Below are 20,462 nucleotides of genomic sequence, written 5' to 3' on the forward strand. Positions count from 1 at the left end.
GACGACGGTGGCTTACATCAACCGGCAAGGAGGGACGAGAAGTCATGTGGTAGCGCTAGAGGCGCGGTGACTCTTCGCCTGGGCGGAACACCATCTCAAGGGAATTGCAGCTTCTCATGTCGCAGGAGTGGCAAACGTGCAGGCGGACTTCTAAGCAGTCAGCAGCTCGATCCAGGAGAGTGGGAGCTGTCTCTTGAAGCGAGGAACCTCATTTGCGCCAGGTGGGGCATGCCTCAATTAGATCTGATGGTAACAAGGGCGAATTCGAAGACACAACGCTTCTTCAGCCGTCGGCAACAACAGGGCTCGGTGGGTCTCGACACGCTGATGTGCCCTTGGCCTGCGGGAATTCTTCTTTATGCCTTCCCTCCCTGGCCCCTCATCGGCTGGATTCTCCGGCGCATAGATCTCCATATGGGCAGGGTTGCCTGTGGTTTGTGGATCTGGTTCACATGGCTCTGGAGGGTCCTTTGCAGCTGGCTCATCTGCCGCATCTACTTCGGCAGGGACCCATATTTTTGGATCGGGAGGATCACTTCTCTCTCGCAGCTTGGCTTTTGAGAGGCGACGTTTTCGCTTGAAGGGTTATTCTGAACAGGCCACTTCCACTCTCCTTCAGGCGAGGCGCCCGGATCCTGCTCTACGGATTTTCCTCCTTGGCATCTTGTAGGTCACGTCTTGCCTCACATAGAGGGTCACCCGTGGAGGGTGAGTGATTGCTCTGGAGTGCCATGCCATTTGTGGTTCGCAGATCTGGTACATCTCACAGTAGACAGCCCTCTCAGGTTGGCTCATCTGCAAGGGCTGCTTCAAGGACCCATCTTTTCGGATCGTGCAAATCACTTTTTTCTTGCAGCCTGACTTTTGAGAGGAGATGCTTGCAGCTGAAAGGATATTCTGAGCCAGTTATTGCCACCTTTCAGGCTAGGAGACCTGCTACTTCCTAGCATATACATGTGGAAGGTATTAGAAGTCCTGGTTTTTGGAGGAAGGTCTGGATCCATTGCAGGTGGACCTCCCTCACATCTTGGCCTTTATGCAATGGGGATTGTCAAAGGGATTGGCCTATAATTTGCTCCAGGTTCAGGTGGCAACCTTGGTATGCTTTGGCAAGCTGCGGCGGAGGTCTTTGGTCTCTCATCTGGATGTCGCTTTCTGAAGGGGGTCAAGCAATTGCGGCCTTTATTGCAGAAGTTGTGTCCAGAATAGAACCCGCCACTTAGAGATCCTTTCTTGAGGATTTTGTACGTTGGTGTGACGCTGCGTATGGTTCTGTGTGTTTTTTTTGTTGGTTTTTTTTACTGATGGTAGTTTTCTCTGTGGGAACCAGACGGAGCTTCCCGCCTTTCTGAATTGGTCATGGGAGATGCCGGCGAGAGAACGTTTTGTTGGATTTCGGATTCTGTTGCAATTAAGATCACGAATTGTTTTGCTCTAATCTAAAGCCATCATCTTTCGCTGGTTAAAGGAGACAATTTTATCTGCCTATCCTTGTAAAGGATGTACGGCCCCATTAGGGTTACGGGCGCCTTCTGCTGGGACTCAAGCTGCCTCCTGAGCGGATTATCAGTTGGTATCACCTCAGGAGATCTGTAGAGCTGCAACATAGTCTGCCTTCATTACTGACTGGATGTTTGGGCATATGAGGATGTGGCATTTGGTAAGTGTCTTGAGAGTGGGTCTTTCGGGATCCCGCCCAGTGTAGGGGAGTTTGGGTACATCCTACTTGTATAGACTGATCTGGGGTATGATCAGGAAAGGAAAATTGGTTCTTACCTGATAATTTTCGATCCTGGAATACCACAGATCAGTTCAGAGACCCATACCCTTATTTCCAGAAAACTGTTGTAGTTGCGGTTACAATTGAATTCAGAGATTTCCGCTTGTATATATGTTGAACTGAGTGAGCTAGTCTGTTTTCAGTTTCTTGTTCGTATGTGAAGGCTCCAGGTCAGGGGTTTCCAGCCCTGGGTTCTCTGTTTTCCCTAGAAGGGAAAGTTTGTTTTAGAGTTTTTTTTCCTCCACATTGGCTTGGGTATAGTTCAATATTGAGGAACTGCAGGTGGTGCACTCTATTATGTAGCAGTGTCTGAAAAGTTTTTATTCTGTCTCCATCTGCTGGTAGGGATGCAAAACCCACTTGTCTGGACTGATCTGTGGTATTCCAGGAACAAATGTTAGCAGGTAAAACCAATTTTCCTTTCTCCTCCTCCTTTGTTCCTGAGAGTAAAAGCTTCCCTAAGAGTGAGAGGCTGGAGAGAGCAAGGTTGGGCCTATGGGTGCCGATATAGATCCATCCTCCTCTTGGGTGGAATGATTTCAGGACCTGCTAGGATTCCAATCGGGAATTGTCTTTCTCACCTCTAGAAGAGGGAAAAATTGTCTCATTGAGAGCCAAGTCAGACTCTGCTCAGATTGGTTTGTTTTTATGTTTTTTTTTTCACAGAGGTGTCTTGCTGAGTTTGTTGGCTCAGACTCTGACACCCCCCCCCCAAATATCCAATTCAAAAGATGGATTTAAAGAAGAAAAATGTGGCTCAAGGTTTCCCATTCCACATGGAAACTCTGAGGTGTGTCATAGCAGTAGTACGGAAGGAAGAGTTCTTGGCATCTCTTGCCTTGACCGATGTGTATCTGCACATAGCCATCAGGCCAGAGCACCAGAGTTTCTTGAGGTTTATGGTCCTAAGGGAACATTTCAGTTTTGATCCCTTCTCTTCGGCTGGCAACAGCTCCATGTACTTTCACTAAGGTGATGGTGGTGGGGGCAGATGCATTGCAAAAGAAGGGTGTGTTGGTGCATCCAAATCTGGATGACTGACTCATTCGTGTGAAATCAGAGGGCCTCTGACAATCAGTACAAAAGGTACTGATGCGCTTGAAGGCTCTAAGATGGGCAGTGAACCTAGCAAAGAGCTATTTAGTCCTTTCAAACTCTGGAGTACCTGGGAGCTCAGTTTGACACACTGGTGGATCAAGTGTTTCTCATGGAGAGCATGTGAAATTGCAGTAGGATCAGGCTTCTGCTAGAACTTTTTGTATCCAGGGGCTGGGACTATTTATAGGTCCTAGGTTCTATAGCATCAACATTGGCATTAATGCATTAGGTGTTTACACATATGCAGCCTCTGCACGGGGCTTTTCTCTCCTGCTGGAATCCATTGTTAGAGTTTAATCTTCCTCTTCTGTTAGAGGAGGAAGACAGGGACAGTCTTTCATGGTGGCTTACTCGCACCCATCTTGATCGTGGTATGGAATTGGAGGTTCCAAATTGGGTAATAGTCACCACCGATGCAAGCTTTGCCGGATGAAGGACGGTGTTTCAAGATCTGTCTGCAGAGGGCCAGTGGTTGAAACAGGAGGCCTCATGGTCTGTTAATCGGTTAGAGACTACAGTGCTGGATTTCATTTTGCTTGCCTGTCTGGCAAGGTTACTCGGCCATCCAGTATGAAACCTATCAGACAATGAGACAACGGTGGTCTACATAAACCGTTAAGGCAGAGCCAAGAATCAGGCAGTGGCTCGAGAGTCTTGGGAGTTTTTCTTGGCAGAACAATACTTGGTGGCTGGCAGCATCTCACAACACCGGAGTGAACAACATTCGGGTGGATTTTCTCAGTCTGAGAAAGTTAGACCCCAGGGAATGGGAGCTGTTGGAAGCAGAGATGTCTTTAGTCACGGAAAATGGGAGTATCCCGACCAAAGAGAACACCAAGGTGTCGCAGTTTTATAGCAGCTGAACAGAACACTTAGAGAAGGATAAGGCCATTGAGGAAAGATTAAGTGATTTCTTTTCTTCGGTGTTTACTGAAGAGGATGTTGGGGAGGTACCCGTACTGGAGAAGGTTTTCACGGGTAATGATTCAGATGGACTGAACCAAATCACTGTGAATCTAGAAGATGTGGTAGATCTGTTTCATAAACTGAAGAGTAGTAAATCACCTGGATCGGATGGTATACACCCCAGAGTTCTGAAGGAACTAAAAAATGAAATTTCAGACCTATTAGTAAAAATTTGTAACCTATCATTAAAATCATCCATTGTACCTGAAGACTGGAGGATAGCTAATGTAACCCCCATATTTAAAAAGGGCTCCAGGGGAGATCCGGGAATTTAGACCGGTTAGCCTGACTTCAGGGCCAGGAAAAATAGTGGAAAGTGTTCTAAACATCAAAATCACAGAACATATAGAAAGACATGGTTTAATGGAACAAAGTCAGCATGGCTTTACCCAAGGCAAGTCTTGCCTCACAAATCTGCTTCACTTTTTTGAAGGAGTTAATAAACATGTGGATAAAGGTGAAGTGGTAGATGTTGTGTACTTGGATTTTCAGAAGACATTTGACAAAGTTCCTCATGAGAGGCTTCTAGGAAAAGTAAAAAGTCATGGGATAGGTGGCGATGTCCTTTTGTGGATTACAAACTGGCTAAAAGACAGGAAACAGAGTAGGATTAAATGGACAATTTTCTCAGTGGAAGGGAGTGGGCAGTGGAGTGCCTCAGGGATCTGTACTGGGACCCTTACTTTTCAATATATTATTTATAAATGATCTGGAAAGAAATACGACAAGTGAGGTAATCAAATTTGCAGATACAAAATTGTTCAGAGTAGTTAAATCACAAGCAGATTGTGATAAATTGCAGGAAGACCTTGTGAGGCTGGAAAATTGGGCATCTAAATGGCAGATGAAATTTAATGTGGACAAGTGCAAGGTGATGCGTATAGGGAAAAATAACCCATGCTATAGTTACACAATGGTTAGGTTCCATATTAGGTAGGTGCTACTACCCAAGAAAGAGATCTAGGCGTCATAGTGGATAACACATTGAAATCATCGGTTCAGTGTGTCCTCGCAAACAGAATGTTGGGAATTATTAGAAAGGGAATGGTGAATAAAACAGAGAATGTCATAATGCCTCTAACGCTCCATGGTGAGACTGCACCTTGAATACTGTGTACAATTCTGGTCGCCGCATCTCAAAAAAGATATAATTGCGATGGAGAAGGTACAGAGAATGGCTACCAAAATAAGGGAAATAGAACAGCTCCCCTATGAGGAAAGACTAAAGAGGTTAGGACTTTTCAGCTTGGAGAAGAGACAGCTGAGGGGGGGGGGATATGATAGAGGTGTTTAAAATCATGAGAGGTCTAGAACGGGTAGATGTGAATCGTTTTTTTACTCTTTCGGATAATAGACTAGGGGGCACTCCATGAAGTTAGCATGTAGCACATTTAAAACTAATCGGAGAAAGTTCTTTTTCACTCAACGCACAATTAAACTCTGGAATTTGTTGCCAGAGGATGTAGTTAGTGCAGTTAGTATAGCTGTGTTTAAAAAAGGATTGGATAAGTTCTTGGACGAGAAGTCCATTACCTGCTATTAATTAAGTTGACTTACCGTTGCTAGTAATAGCTGTGGTTATTATGTAACATGGAATAGACTTAGTTTTTGGGTACTTGCCAGGTTCTTATGGCCTGGATTGGCCACTGTTGGAAACAGGATGCTGGGCTTGATGGACCCTTGGTCTGACCCAGTATGGCATGTTCTTATGTTCTTAACACAGTATGGGAGAAATTGGAGCTCTGGTGCTGCCAAGGATTTGAGGGATGCTTCTTGGTCCGGTAGAGGGCACGGAGGGAAGACTAGGGCTTACAGTGGATAGAGAAACATCTGGGCAATGTGATCCTGGTAGCTCCAGAGTGGCCACATTGACCTTATTTCTAGATTTCATCAATGTGGCCATAGAGGGGCCCCTGAGGTTAGGACATCGGTTAACTTTTTCCACCAGGGCCCAATATTTTTAGGTCAGGCGGCTCACTTCTGACTCGCAGGTTCGCTTTTGAGAGGAGACTGAAATGGAGGGGATATTTAAAGCGGTTATCTCCACCTTACTGCAAACTAGGCAACCTTCTACATCCTTGACATATGTGCGAATTTGGCGGATCTTTGTGCCTTGGTCTGCTGTTGATGGAGTGCAGTGTCACACATTTTGGCTTTTCTATTGAAAGGCTCTGGTCAAGGGACTGGCCTTTCTCTTTGAGAGTCCAGGTATCAATATTGGGTTGTTTCCAGGGTAAGCTGCAAGGGTATATTCTCTCCCGTACATCCGGATGTTGTACGGTTCCGTCCAGGAGGTAAGAAATTGCATCTTAAGGTGTGGAACATTTGTCTGTCTTGGAATCTGAATCTAGTTCTTAGATTGTGTGAGGCTCGGTTTTGACTCACTAAAGAGAACTACAGTTAAGGTCTTGACTCTTAGTGTTTTTTGGGGGGGTTTTTGGGTTTTGGTTTTTTTTTTGGTGGCTATTCAGCCAGGAGAACTTTGGCGCTTTAGGCACTGTCATGTTGATCACTTTCTATATATGCCTTCTTTTTTCTACCTGAGGTAGTCTTGGTGTTCCATCTTAGTTGGAGAGTGGAGCTTCCAATTTTTCTGGATTTGGATTCCTCACACAGGGGAGCTTAGACTCTTAGATAGGAGGCATGCATTATTGAGGTATCTACTTATGATTTTTGTGGGTCGGCTTGCCGATTTTTGTGGGTCGGCTCGCCCCTTTTGTACTGTGGAGTAGTCCAAAGAAGGGAAGTAAGATGTCTTAAGATTTCAGTTGTATGGTGGCTGAAGGAAGCAGAGTAAACTTGCATTTCTAAAGTGTGCCTGCCGCCAGGGCATTTAGGGGCGTTCTGAATGAGTTCAAGTGACTTTCTGGGCTGGATCACAACAGGTGTCTCCACATGAAATTTGCTAGGTGGCTACTGGGAAGTTGTTGCACACTTTTTTTTTTTTGCTAGGCATTATCACTTGGATGTTGGGGCTCCGGCTTCCATGTGCTTTGAGTGTTCTCAAGCAGAAGTCTCCAAATCCCACCCAAGTTAAGGGGAGCTTAGGTACATCACAGGAGTCTGGATTGATCTGGGTACATACAAGGAAAGGAAAATTGGTTCTTTCCTGCTAATTTTCGTTCCTATAGAACCAAAGATCAGTGCAGAGACCTGCCCATTTACTGGGTGGGGGGTCGGCCACTCATACTGTCACTTTGTATATAGCGTGGAGTTGGAGGCTTTTGATGCTAATTGCTTATGTTAAGTTTGTGAAATGAGTTTTCTGGGGGTTTTTTGGGCAGCTTCACCTTCTGGCTCATTGGAGGGGAGGAAGTTTGCTTAGAAATTTATGGTGGTTGCTGTCATCTTGGCCTGGGTACAGGTCAGTACTGAGGGACTGCAGGTGGCACACTGGGTTATGCACATTGTCTGTGAAACTTTCTCTGTCTCCATCTGCTGGCAGGGAGGCAAAACCCAGGAGTTTAGACTAATCTGTGGTATTACAAGAACAAAAATTAGCAGGTAAGCAATTTCCTTTACTGGATCATATGCATGAATTTTAGGATACACAACCTAACCTGTAAATCTTTACCAAGGTAAATCAGGGATTTCATTAGGTAGGCATTTTAATCCAGCAGGACTTCATAAGAGGCTGGATCCATACATTCCAATGGGTAATGTTTGGGTCCTTAGGGAAGGAGACATGACCTGGAATAGCTCTCTCACGGTTGGTGGATGTTAATTAACTTGTTTTGCCATGGTAGGGTAACTCCACCACACGATTATAAAGGGGAGTTGGGAGTCTAGTACATCATGTTTTATGTTAAGGTAACTTTCAAAATTTGTGTGTAAGCATTGGATTGTATAGAAATTGGCTTTTGAAAATTAACCGGGGGTTGTGCAAAAAGTATGTGTATAACTAGACTACTTTTCCCCCATACTCATGGTAGATGTTTTCATGGATTGGATTAGGGCAGGGAAGAAACATTTACATGTGTTCTTTAGTTTTTTGAAAGTTCAAATTAGGTGTAACTTTTTTGCATGTACACTTCTCAAGAGAAGGTGTGGTTTCACATATATGTATGCACTTGCTGGGGACAGCTACATATTTTCAAAGCAGACTTGCTTCCACTTTGAAAATTCAGGCTAAAGTGTGTGGGTAATTTCTACCTGCAGTCTTCCTGCAGACTTTAGCTGTATATATGGGCTGCTGGAAGCTACTGCTTAAAAAAAAAAAAAAGTTTGAAAGCATCACTGACTGAAATGATCTTTTTAAAATTTTTCTCCTCAGACTAATGTTTCTGCAGCAGCTCAGCGGAGAAAAATGTGCCTATTTGCAGGCTTCCAGCGCAAAGCAGTTGTGGTATGTCCAGCTGATGAAGAGTACAAGCAGCGGACACAGAAGAAGGCAGAGGTGGAAGGGAAGGATCTCCCGGAGCATGCTGTTCTTAAAATGAAAGGTGTGCATCCTCAGGCTGCTACCTGGAATTCTCTGCAGCATGTGTATTACCAAGCTTGTCATTTTTTTTTTCTTCTTTCTGGGAAGACCCTTATTTTTTTTTTTTTTGTTTTATATTGAGGATTGGATGTGTCTCTTGTGGGGCTTGTCTGAGGATGAGACTGGTGCATCTTGGTTGCCTGCAATTATAGCTGAGCTGAGACCTTGAACGTCGTCCATGCTTGGCCTTCTCTCTTGTTTTTATCTTCCTGATTTTGCAAATGCTCCCTGTAATCTACAGCAACTTTACTGTTGATACCACAGCTGTGTCTAAGCAGACATTTTGTTCCCTGTACTTATCCAGATCTGTCCAGACTCCTGGGTTTTGCCTCCCTGCCAGCAGATGGAGACAAAGTTTTACTGATTTTGCTACTTAACCACGTGTGCCACCTGCTGTTCCTCAGTTTCCCTGTACGTACCAGGATCAGTCCAGATGGTGGGTTATGTCCCCCGTTCAGCAGACGGAGTCAGACAAGAACTTCAGAGGGTGCTGCCACTTAAGCCAGTACAACCAGTCTCCTTCAGTATCTTTCTGACTGCATCAGATAGGAACAAGGGAACAGTTGTTCCCCCGTACACTGTATTAGGTGTTCATTTTCTCTTTATTTCTTATGTCTTCTCTAGTGAGTTGTTAGAGGGATCAAGTTGTTAATTGAAAAAAAAATTTTTCTTCAGACTTTACAGCCTTGCAGGCAGACCTGGTTCTTTCATTTAGTTTGCTGTCCTTCTCCGACCAGGGCGAGTTGTTTTGATTTCTCTCCGTTTTAGGGTAGGACTTGTTTTCTCCAGCCAGGGGGGGAGTTTGAAGATTTTTCCTCCCCTCTTTGCTGTGCCCTGACCTGCGGCCCCGAGACGCACATTCCCCGGGGCTGCTGCCTGCCAAGACATAGCATTCCTTGGCGGGCCCTGCAAGACCGGACTGTCGGGGGGGTATCCCGGGCGGATTCCCCTCCCCCAGCCAGCATGCCGAGGGCAGCAGTTTGTGTGGCGTGCAGACAGCTGGGGGGGGGGGGGTAGGCTTTCCAGGGAGGGGATTTGTACCGGGTGCCTCCCCAGTGGGAAAGGTACCTCGTGGCCAGCAGGAGGCTGTTTTTCACACGCTCGGGCACGTCATGGCAGGCAGCTTCAGGCCCCGTTCCTGCTGAGCGCGGGAACGGCGGCCATCTTGGAGCAGGGACCACTGGACCTGGGCACGTCTGAGGACAAGTCCGAAGTGAATTTCCCGCCTTTGCCACCGGTTCTTGCCCCGGTCCCTCCACTGGATTTGGGTCCTCCCACGGGGGATCCTTCAGATAGGCTTCCCCGGGCCCCCCTGCCTTTACCACTGATTTTGTGCTTCTCATGCACAACGCATATTTAGCCAGACTGCCACAGCCACCGGATCCTACTCCAGGACCCCCTCCTCCCAAGTCCCTGGGCAAACCCCCAGGGACTAGATACTCCGGGGGGGCATTCCACAGGGGCCCCCAAGCCTGCGACGATGCTTCCCCCGGGGGAGGGGGCAGTTCTACAGGCAGACCCTACCCTAGATGATCCACTCATGGCGGACCAGATGGAAGGAGACGATCCGAGGGTTTTGCGTATTTTCCATAGGGATGAGTTGGAGAGTCTGATACCGCACATTCTACATGAACTGGATATTGAGGCTCCCTTAGACCCGCCTGGTCCAGCTATCTCAGGGAAGAAGGGGGACCCCCATGTTGGCGGGGCTCCGCCTGCCCGTGAGAGCTTTTCCTACGCATCCCATGTTCCACCAATCGCTCTCCAGGGAATGGGATTCGCCTGAAGCCTCTCAAGGTCAGCAGGGCAATGGAAAAACTAAACCCTCTCCCTGAGGAATTTCTCGACTTGCTCAAGGTCCTGGCGGTTGACTCCGCAGTCTCGGCGGTCACCAAACGCACGACCATACCAGTTACCAGGGGTACCGTGCTGCGGGATCTACAAGATCGAAAGCTGGAAGTTTATCTCAAGAGAGTCTTTGAGGTTTCAGTGCTAGGGGTCCGGGCAGCTATCTGTAGCTCGCTGGCTCAAAGGGCGGGCCTGAGATGGGTTCAGCAGCTCCTCACTTCTCAGGAACTACCACTGGAGGAAAGAAGGCAGGCGGACAGGTTGGAGGCCGTTATTGCCTACGGGGCGGACGCCCTCTATGATCTTCTGCGAGTGCTGGCTAGGTCAATGTTCGCGGCGGTCTCTGCTCGATGCCTCCTCTGGCTGCGCAACTGGTCGGCGGATTCCTCCTGCAAGACGCGTCTGGGATCCCTCCCGTTTAAAGGGAAATTTTTGTTTGGGGAAGATCTGGACCAGATCATCAAGGACATTGGCGAGAATGCGGTCCATAAGTTCCTGGAAGATCATCCACGGTCCACGAGATCGTTCAGCACATCTAGGAGCCGGTATCGCAGTCAACACCATTTCCGCACTACGAGACAGCAAACACCGCGGACGCCCTCGTCCCGATCACAAACCTGGACCCGGCCCTTTCGTGGGCGCAGACCGGCCAAGGACGGAATGGCAAGGTATTGCATTGCATAGAGAGGCATCTAGGTTATGTGGTGTTGGTGGCTCCGGAGTGGCCACGTCGCCTGTAGTTCGCAGACCTGATCAACATGGCAGTGGACAGCTTGATTCGCTTCGGTCACCAATTTATTTATTTATTTATTTTTAATTTTTATATACCGAAGTTCTTGTGGGAATTACAAATCGCTCCGGTTTACATAAAACGATGAACTGCCCAACAGCGGATGGGGGCTTTACATAGAACTGTAGAACATAAGGAACAAGCGGGCCTTCTTTGTCAGGATCCCATATTTTCAGACCAGGCCGCTTGCTTTTGTCTAGGCACATAGCTTTTGAGAGACGGCGATTTGAGAGGTAGGGGTTATCCTGGGGTGGTCATTGCTACATTGCCATAGGCCAGGAGGAAATCCTACTAATCTTTCGTACGTACGGATATGGAAAGCTTTTGCGTCCTGGTGCTGCTCTAACACTGTTTAGCCTCCCAAATGCTCGGTGGCTGACATTTTGTCTTTTAAGCAAGAAGGTTTAGTCAAAGGGTTGTCTCTGAGCTCGCTTAAGGTGCAGTGGCAGCTCTGGGTTGTCTTCGAGGCAAAGTAGAGGTCTCTACTTTATCAGCTCACCCAGATGTAGTTTGGTTTCTTCGGGGGATGAAGAATTTGCGTCCATCCGTGCGGAAAGTATGTCCATCTTGGAATCTTAATTTGGTCCTTAGAGGCTTATGTGATGCTACTCTTGAGGTTGTTTTCCTTGTGGCCATTTGTTCGGTTCAAAGAAATTTATGCCGTGATCCATTTCTTCAGATTTCGGACTCTGGGATTTCATTGCAGACAGTACCTTCTTTTTTACCTAAGGTGGTCTCTGCATTTCACGTGAATCGGACAATGGAGTTTCCAGCTTTTCCTGAGTTGGATGCCTCCACTCTTCATGCGAGGGAGCTCCTGTTGTTAGATGAGAGGAGAGCCTTGTTGAGATTTCAAGGTGATTGACTTCCAGAAGTCGGATTATCTTTGTTCTATGGAGAGGGTGAAAGAAGTTTGAAGGCATCTAAGGCTACTATTCCACGATGGCTTAAGGAAGCTATTGGATCCACTTACATTACTAAGGGTCGCCTGGTTCCTGAGGGCCTGAGTGCTCATTCTACGGGTTCTCAGGCAGTGTTGTGGGCAGAGGTTCAACTAGTTTCTCTGCAGGAGATTTGTAAAGCAGTGACCTAGAAATCGCTACGTACTTTTGAAAGGCACTATAGGCTAGATGTGGAGGATGTGGTTTTCCCATCTTTGGCAAAGGTGTCCTGCAAGCCAGACTCTCCAGGTCCTGCCCTGAGTAGGGAGCGTTGGTACATCCCAGAAGTCTTTACTAGTCTGGGTACATTCAGGAAAAGGAAAATTGGTTCTTACCTGCTAATTTTCATTCCTGTAGTGTACCACAGATCAGTCCAGAACCCACCCGATTGGTAGAGTGGGGAGAGTGTTTTGCTTTTATAATATGTAAAACAGGGTTATTTTAAATAAGATTTAGTTGAAGAGTTTTACTGGTTTTGGGTAGTTTGTTCTCATTCTGGCTTGAATACAGACTAATACTGAGGAACTGCAGGTGGCACATATGGTAAAATAGCAGTATCAGTAAAACTTTCTCTGTCTCCATCTGCTGGCAGGGAGGCAAAACCCAGGAGTCTGGACTAATCTGTGGTACTACAGGAACAAAAATTAGCAGGTAAGAATATTCCAGGCATGTAAAGCATAGGTTAATTTATCCCTGCTTATGCAATAAGGGCTTGTTTATCATATTCACAATTTAACATTGAAGTCTTCAGTTTGCTGTGACTGGCAGCTGTTGTCAATTTGCCTTGTCAGGAAAACTGCCTGTCTGTTTTCTTATTTGTGTGTCTGTCTTATTTCTTTCTGGTGCACAGGGAACTTCACACTGCCTGATAAGGGGGAGTGCTTTGATGAAATAATCTATGTGGAACTGCAGAAAGAAGAGGCCCAGAAGCTCTTGGAGCAGTATAAAGAGGAAAGCAAAAAGGCCCTTCCACCAGAGAAGAAGCAGAACACTGGATCCAAGAAGAATAATAAGAAAAGTGGCAAAAACCAGTTCAATAGAGGTGGTGGCGGCGGCGGTGGCAGCAGTGGGCACAGGGGCCGTGGTGGTGGAGGATACAACATGCGTGGCAGCAACTTCCGAGGTGGAGGTGAGCTTAGTTACCATGATGCCTTGAGAAAACAGTAGTCTTAAAACAGCAAGACTTGCCAAGCTTGTGAAGTTATTATATAATCAAGATCATTTTCCCTTATACTAATTCCTTATTTCCTAGCGTGTAGCCAGATGGACTTGGGACCAATGGGTTATGTGCTCCCCTGCTAGCAGATGGAGACAGCCAGGTTTCAAAGCTTGACGTCACCCTAAATATTTATTTATTTTATTTGTTTTATATACTGTCAATCTGAAGCAGTCTCAACGGTGTGCACTCAATCATATAGAAAAACCTATATAATATTACAATAAAAACAAATTTTAAAAATTGATCTCAATAAAACATTATTTGCTACATAATAAAATTAAATTCAAAATAAAATACAAATATTTTAACTAATATGGTAAAAATATAGACTTAAACTTGAGAAATAAAAATAAAATAAGATAAAAAAACCAATATATTAAAATAAAATGAGAGAATATAAAAACACACAAGCCAGATATTATAGCTTTAAGCGCATCAAAATAGCCAGAATAAGGGAGTATTGCTCGCACAGTCATATTGATTATTGCTCTGCCGTTAGCTCATATGCATTTTTAAATAATAAAGTTTTCAGTTTTTTAAAAATGTTAGTCCTTTTGTAATCTTAATTCTTTGGGTAATGAGTTCCACAGTTTGGGTCCTGCAACTGAGATTGCCCATTCTCTGACCTCTGCCAAGTGTGCGGTTTTAATTGATGGAATTGATAACAAACATTTGCAGAGCGCAAATTCCTTTGTGGAGTGTGAAGGCGCAATAATGCATTTAACCATTCATTTCCTAGCGTGTAGCCAGATGGACTCAGAACAAGTGGGTATAGTGTGCTCGTGCTAGCAGTTTGGAGCTCCTGCACGCTCGCTGAGCGTGTTTTCCAAATCTACTTTCTTCTTTCGACTTTCTAAATTTCTAAGAAGATACCAGAAGACGAGCCCCGCACTCCTGCGGTGATACCCTCAGGTCCCTCCCCCCAGTTGAGTTTCCCGAGGTGATTTCCGCGATCCCTCGGAGGTCTAGGCCTCGGTCCGGTGGCCGAATTGCGGCAGGGATCTAGCCCCGAGCGAGAAGGGCTCGGGCCTGGCTGAGAGGCGCCTCGGTCCCGGCGTGGACTTAGCCCCGAGCGAGACGAGTTCAGCGGCTTAGAGGCAGCGGGTGCACTTCCTCGAGCGCGGCGGTGAAGGTATTTCCCCTCTCCCCCCACAGCCGGAGACCGCCCGGGTTACAGCCGGGAAGCGCCGAAGATCAGGTAAGGCGTACATCTCTTTCTTTTGGTCTCAGAGGTACGAGGATCGGTGGCGTTGCCGGTAGGCGACACGCCGCGGAGGTCGCCATTGTGTCTGCCTTGTTAAGGTATTGAGCGCCCACGGATAGGCGCACAACGTTGAGCGCATAGTGCTGAACGCATATTCTTGAGCGCATATTGTATATTATTGAGCGCATAGTGCTGAGCGCATATTCTTGAGTGCATATTGTAAATTATTGAGCGCATAGTGCTGAACGCATATTATTAAGCACATATTGGCATATCGTATATGCGGCGCCCTGCATTCGCAAGACGCGATGGAACACTTGAACGCCCCGGCGTTTCCAGAGGCGGCACCTCCTGACTCCGGTGTGAAATCTCTTGGCCTGTGCTCAGCGTGCCAGCTTAGAGTCACGCAGAGCAAGGAGCCAGACTCCCTTTGTGCCCAATGTGAGGAGGCCGTGGGAGCCCCGGGCCAGGACCAGTCTCAAACGAGGTTTACCGACAGTTCCCCAGGGGCCACCCCGGATTTAGCGGGGCGTCCTGAACAGCCAGGAATTCCGGGGGACTTGGTACCCCGACAGCTAGAGACCGCTTCCATTTCCTGGGTGGACTTATTTAAGGGGATTCACGCCTTTGTACAGATGCAGTAGGCTTCCCGTCCAGGCCCTGCTGCCCCTGTCCCCGGACCTTCTCGCCCTTACCGCGGGCACCCGCCTCCGGGCAGTCTGGCTCCTGCGGACCCTGATGTCTCAGAGGACGAGTCCGAACCCCCCGAGGAGGGGGATCTTCCCTCGGGGATAGAGCCATATCGAACTATGAGGCGGTTCTTTCCCAAGGAGGATCTCTCCGACCTGGTCTCTCAGTGCCTGACGGAGTTGGCTATTCCAGGCCCCAGCACCATGGAGGCATCTACACAGAACCCCCTGCTGGAGGGTCTTCATCCCACAGTCCGCCATTTTCCCTTCCTGCAAGCGGCGCAACAGCTGATCGATCTGGAGTGGAATGCGCCAGAGGCCTCATTCAAAGGGGGTCGGGCCCTGTCCGGCATGTACCCCCTGGACCCGGCAATCAAGGATATGCTGGCGTGCCCTAAGGTGGACGCCTTGGTTAGCGCTGTGGTCAAGCGCACTACCATTCCAGTGGGGGGGGGGCAGCCCTCAAGGAGGCTCATGACCGGCGTCTGGACGCCATCCTGAAACAAACCTTTGAGGTGGCAGCTCTGTCTTTGCGAATCGCAACCTGCTGCACAGTGGTAACGCGTTCCTGTTTGTCACAGGTCAGGAACAATGTGCCGGCAGCAGACATTGTAGTCAGCTCTCTCGTTCCTTACGGATGCCGCCTCCGACCTAGTCCGTATGACAGCCAAGGGGGTCTCATCCTCAGTAGCAGCCAGGCGGCAGTTCTGGATACGGAACTGGTCAGCCGACGCTCCTTGTAAGACACGTCTCACTAGAATGCCGTTCAAGGGGTCTCTTCTGTTCGGCAACGACCTAGATAAACTGGCCAGCACATGGGGTGCCTCTCCAGTACCTCGACTGCTGGAAGACAGGTCCAAGAGGAACCAGCGCACCTTTCCGAGGCCCTCCAGAGGTAGAAGCTCCCAACGTGTCACTCCCTATAGGAGTCGCTACCAGGCACCTCGTCCTCAGGCCAGGAACCAGTCCTTTCGGACCAAGCGCACAAGAGGGGAGCCGGCTCGGGTTCGGGCCCCGGCCGCACCCCACAATGAGAATCAGCCGATCCATCCAGGGGTCGAAGCCATAGGGGGCAGGTTAACCCTCTTCTACCCCAGATGGGTCGAGATTACGTCGGACCAGTGGGTCCTCGCCATCATCCGAGAGGGGTATTATCTGGACTTCCATCACATCCCTCCGGACAGGTTTGTGGAATCTCCGTGTCCAATCCACAAGAAGGCAGCATTGGAAGCTACCCTGGCGAGGCTCCTGTCCTTGAAAGCTATAATCCCAGTACCTGCATGGGAAATGGATTCTGGGCACTATTCCATTTATTTCATGGTACCCAAGAAAGAGGGCACTTTCCGGCCCGTATTGGACCTCAAGTCAGTCAATCGATACTTAAGGGTCCCGAGGTTTCGCATGGAAACTCTGCGCTCAGTCAAGACCGCAGTACAGCCAGGAGAATTCCTCACAGACTTAGACTTATCAGAAGCCTACCTGCATATCCCGATCCATCGGGATCATCAGCGCTATCTACGCTTCAAGGTTCTGGGACGACACTTCCAATTCCGGGCTTTGCCCTTCGGGTTAGCCACGGCGCCGCGGACCTTCACCAAGGTGATCGTAGCGGTGGCAGCAGCGCTCAGACGGGAAGGAATCCTTGTCCATCCCTACGTAGACGATTGGCTGATTCGGGCGAAATCCCGAGAGGAGAGCCATCGGGCAACCAACAGAGTGATCTCCCTGCTGGAAAGCTTGGGATGGGTGGTCAACCTAAACAAGAGCTGCCTACAGCCTTCCCAATCACTAGAATACCTGGGAGTCCAGTTCGACACCCAGGCAGACTAAGTCAGCCTCACTACCAAGAGAAGGTTAAAACTCCAGACACGTCTACGGTCCTTGATGGCAGCCAGCCGGCCCATAGCTTGGGACTATCTGCAGGTTCTCGGTCTCATGGCATCCACCCTGGAAGTGGTACCCTGGGCGCGGGCCCATATGAGACCACTACAACGCTCCCTCCTCTCTCGATGGAGCCCTCTCTTCCGGAATTACTCCGTGCATCTACCTCTACCAGCCAGACTGCAGACCCAGCTACGGTGGTGGTTGCAGTCCGACCACACGAGCAGGGGGTCGAAGATGTCCTCCCCCACGTGGACTCTGTTCACCACAGATGCCAGCCTGAGCGGATGGGGAGCACACTGCGAAGAGCTCACCGCCCAAGGGCAGTGGAACAGAGAAGAGTCGGGGTGGAACATCAACCGCCTAGAGGCACGGGCAGTCCGATTAGCCTGCCTGCGATTTGCTCACAGACTGAGGAACAGAGCAGTTGATGTCCGACAACGCCACCACAGTGGCATACATCAACCGACAGGGCGGAACCAGAAGCCAACAGGTGTCCCTAGAGATAGCCCTGCTGATGGCTTGGGCAGAGGCGAATCTCCAAGACATCTCCGCCGTCCACATTGCCGGAAGGGACAACACCACGGCAGACTTTCTCAGCAGGGAAAGCCTAAGTCCAGGAGAATGGCAGCTGTCCCCCACAGCCTTCCAGATGATTGTGGATCAGTGGGGGACTCCGGACATGGACTTACTGGCGGACAGGTCCAATGCTCAAGTACCCAGATACTTCAGCCGCAAGCCAGATCCGTTCTCTCACGGGATCGACGCCCTGGTTCAGCCATGGCCTCCAGGGACCCTGCTATATACGCCTTTCCTCCGTGGCCCCTGCTGGGCGCCCTTATACACAAGATTCAGAGGCACAGAGGCCTAGTTCTTCTAGTGGCACCAGACTGGCCAAGAAGACCCTGGTACGTGGACATTAGAAGACTACTGACAGGGGAGCCTCTTCCCCTGCCTCCTCTCAGGGACCTGCTACGTCAAGGTCCCATCCTCCACGAGGATCCGGCTCAATTCTCTCTTACGGTCTGGCCATTGAGAGGGCTAGACTGAAGAAAAGAGGTTACTCGGAGCCGGTGATAGATACACTCCTCCGAGCTCACAAGTTTTCCACATCCCTCACCTACATAAGGATCTGGAGAGTATTTGAAGCCTGGTGCGACACTCATGGCACCAATCCACATGCGACCACAATCCCTATTGTTCTGGATTTCCTGCAGGATGGGCTTCAGAAGGGTCTCTCCCTAAGCTCCATCAAGGTTCAGGTGGCTGCGCTGTCTTGCTACGGTCCCAGGAGGGATGGCAAGTCCATTGCCACGCACCCAGATGTTTCCCGCTTCCTGAAAGGAGTCAAGCACATTCGTCCGCCACTGAAGTGGCCAGTGCCCCTGTGGAACCTCAACATAGTTTTGGATTTCCTCGCAGGATCCACCTTCAGACCCCTTCGGGGCCTGTCTCTCCGTTCGCTAACTTTGAAGATGGTGTTCTTGCTGGCAGTGGGTTCCGCACGCCGCATCTCAGAGCTACAAGCACTATCCTGCCGTGATCCCTTTCTGAGAATCACTCCGGAGGCTATCCATCTTCACACAGTTCCCTCTTTCTTACCTAAAGTAGTCTCACAATTTCACCTCAATCAAACCATATCTTTGCCAACAACGGCGGGTTTGAAGAAATCAGGAGAAGGGCGTTTGCTACGCCATCTCGACATCGGCAGATTGCTACCCAGATACCTGGAAAAGACAGAAGCAGTACGAAAGACGGACCATCTGTTCGTCCTTCACAGCGGGAAGAAGCAAGGGGAAGCGGCCTCTCGGCCCACCGTAGCCCGCTGGATCAAAGAAGTTATCAGAGTGGCCTACGTAGAGGCCGGGAAGTCACCACCTCTACAGGTCAAGGCTCATTCCACCAGAGCGCAAGCAGCATCTTGGGCAGAATCTGGGATGCTGTCGCCCGCAGAAATTTGTAAGGCGGCGACATGGTCCTCCCTCCATACCTTTTCTAGATTTTACCGTCTGGATGTCCAGGCCAGGGAGGACACAGCATTTGCGAGGGCAGTCCTACGCGGTCCTCAGGCAGCCTCTCGCCCAGTCCGGGAGTAAAGCTTTTGTACATCCCACTTGTTCTGAGTCCATCTGGCTACACGCTAGGAAATGTTGAGATTACTTACCTGATAATCTCGTTTTGCTTAGTGTAGTCAGATGGACTCAGCATCCCGCCCGGCTGCCAGTGTACATGGGTTTCACCAATTCAAGGTGTAAGCCATGTCATTTTCTTACATAAGAGCATCCACTCTACCAGGTGTCGACGCCTTCCGGTTGGAAGCGCTGGCGGTCTCCAGCTACCATCAATCGGTCAGGGGAATCCTGTTTCACTAATTCATTGATCGTCAGTACACATATATCCATAACAGCTTTTGCAAGGAAGATTACTGAGTTGCTTCACTTCCTGTGGGGGTATATGTACCCCTGCTGACGTCAGATCTGTCTCCAACTGCTAGCACGAGCACACTATACCCACTTGTTCTGAGTCCATCTGTCTACACTAAGGAAAAGGAGATTATCAGGTAAGTAATCTCAGCAGTTTGTTTATAGATTTAAATAAAATACATAGCGACTTGTATTCAATTCGTTGCTTAATCGGTAACCAGTGCAGTTATACATAAGAACATAAGAAATAGCCATGCTGGGTCAGACCAAGGGTCCATCAAGCCCAGCATCCTGTTTCCAACAGAGGCCAAAACCAGGCCACAAGAACCTGGCACGTACCCAAATACTAAGAAGATCCCATGCTACTGATGCAATTAATAGCAGTGGCTATTCCCTAAGTAAAATTGATTAATAGCCATTAATGGACTTCTCCAAGAACTTATCCAAACCTTTTTTGAACCCAGCTACACTAACTGCACTAACCACATCCTCTGGCAACAAATTTCAGAGCTTTATTGTGCGTTGAGTGAGAGAGAATTTTCTCCGATTAGTCTTAAATGTGCTACTTGCTAACTTCATGGAATGCCCCCTAGTTCTTCTATTATTCGAAAGTGAAAATAACCGAGTCACATCTACTCGTTCAAGACCTCTCATGATCTTAAAGACCTCTATCATATCCCTCCTCAGCCGTCTCTTCTCCAAGCTGAACAGCCCTAATCTCTTCAGCCTTTGCTCATAGGGAAGCTGTTCCATCCCCTTTATCATTTTGGTTGCCCTTCTCTGTACCTTCTCCATCGCAACTATATCTTTTTTGAGATGTGGCGACCAGAATTGTACACAGTATTCAAGGTGTGTCTCACCATGGAGCGATTATTAGAGGCATTCTGACATTTTCCGCTCTATTAACCATTCCCTTCCTAATAATTCCTAACATTCTATTTGCTTTTTTGACTGCTGCAGCACACTGAGCTGACTATTTTAAAGTATTATCCACTATGATGCCTAGATCTTTTTCCTGGGTGGTAGCTCCTAATATGGAACCTAACATCGTGTAACTACAGCAACGGTTATTTTTCCCTATATGCATCACCTTGCACTTGTCCACATTAAATTTCATCTGCTATTTGGATGCCCAATCTTCAA

At 48.4% G+C, this 20,462-nt stretch overlaps 1 protein-coding gene across 1 annotated transcript in view; it reads left to right on the top strand.

The window, feature by feature from the left end:
- HNRNPU (heterogeneous nuclear ribonucleoprotein U) overlaps positions 1-20,462 on the top strand; it is a 157,881-nt gene that overhangs the window by 55,732 nt on the left and 81,687 nt on the right. The window contains exons 10-11 of the mRNA XM_029593953.1: positions 8,118-8,286; positions 12,754-13,032. Of these exons, the coding sequence (XP_029449813.1) occupies positions 8,118-8,286; positions 12,754-13,032 (448 nt within the window). The remainder of the gene's footprint in view (positions 1-8,117; positions 8,287-12,753; positions 13,033-20,462) is intronic.

The sequence above is a fragment of the Rhinatrema bivittatum genome, chromosome 3, assembly GCF_901001135.1.
Source record: "Rhinatrema bivittatum chromosome 3, aRhiBiv1.1, whole genome shotgun sequence".
Taxonomy (NCBI): Eukaryota; Metazoa; Chordata; class Amphibia; order Gymnophiona; family Rhinatrematidae; genus Rhinatrema; species Rhinatrema bivittatum.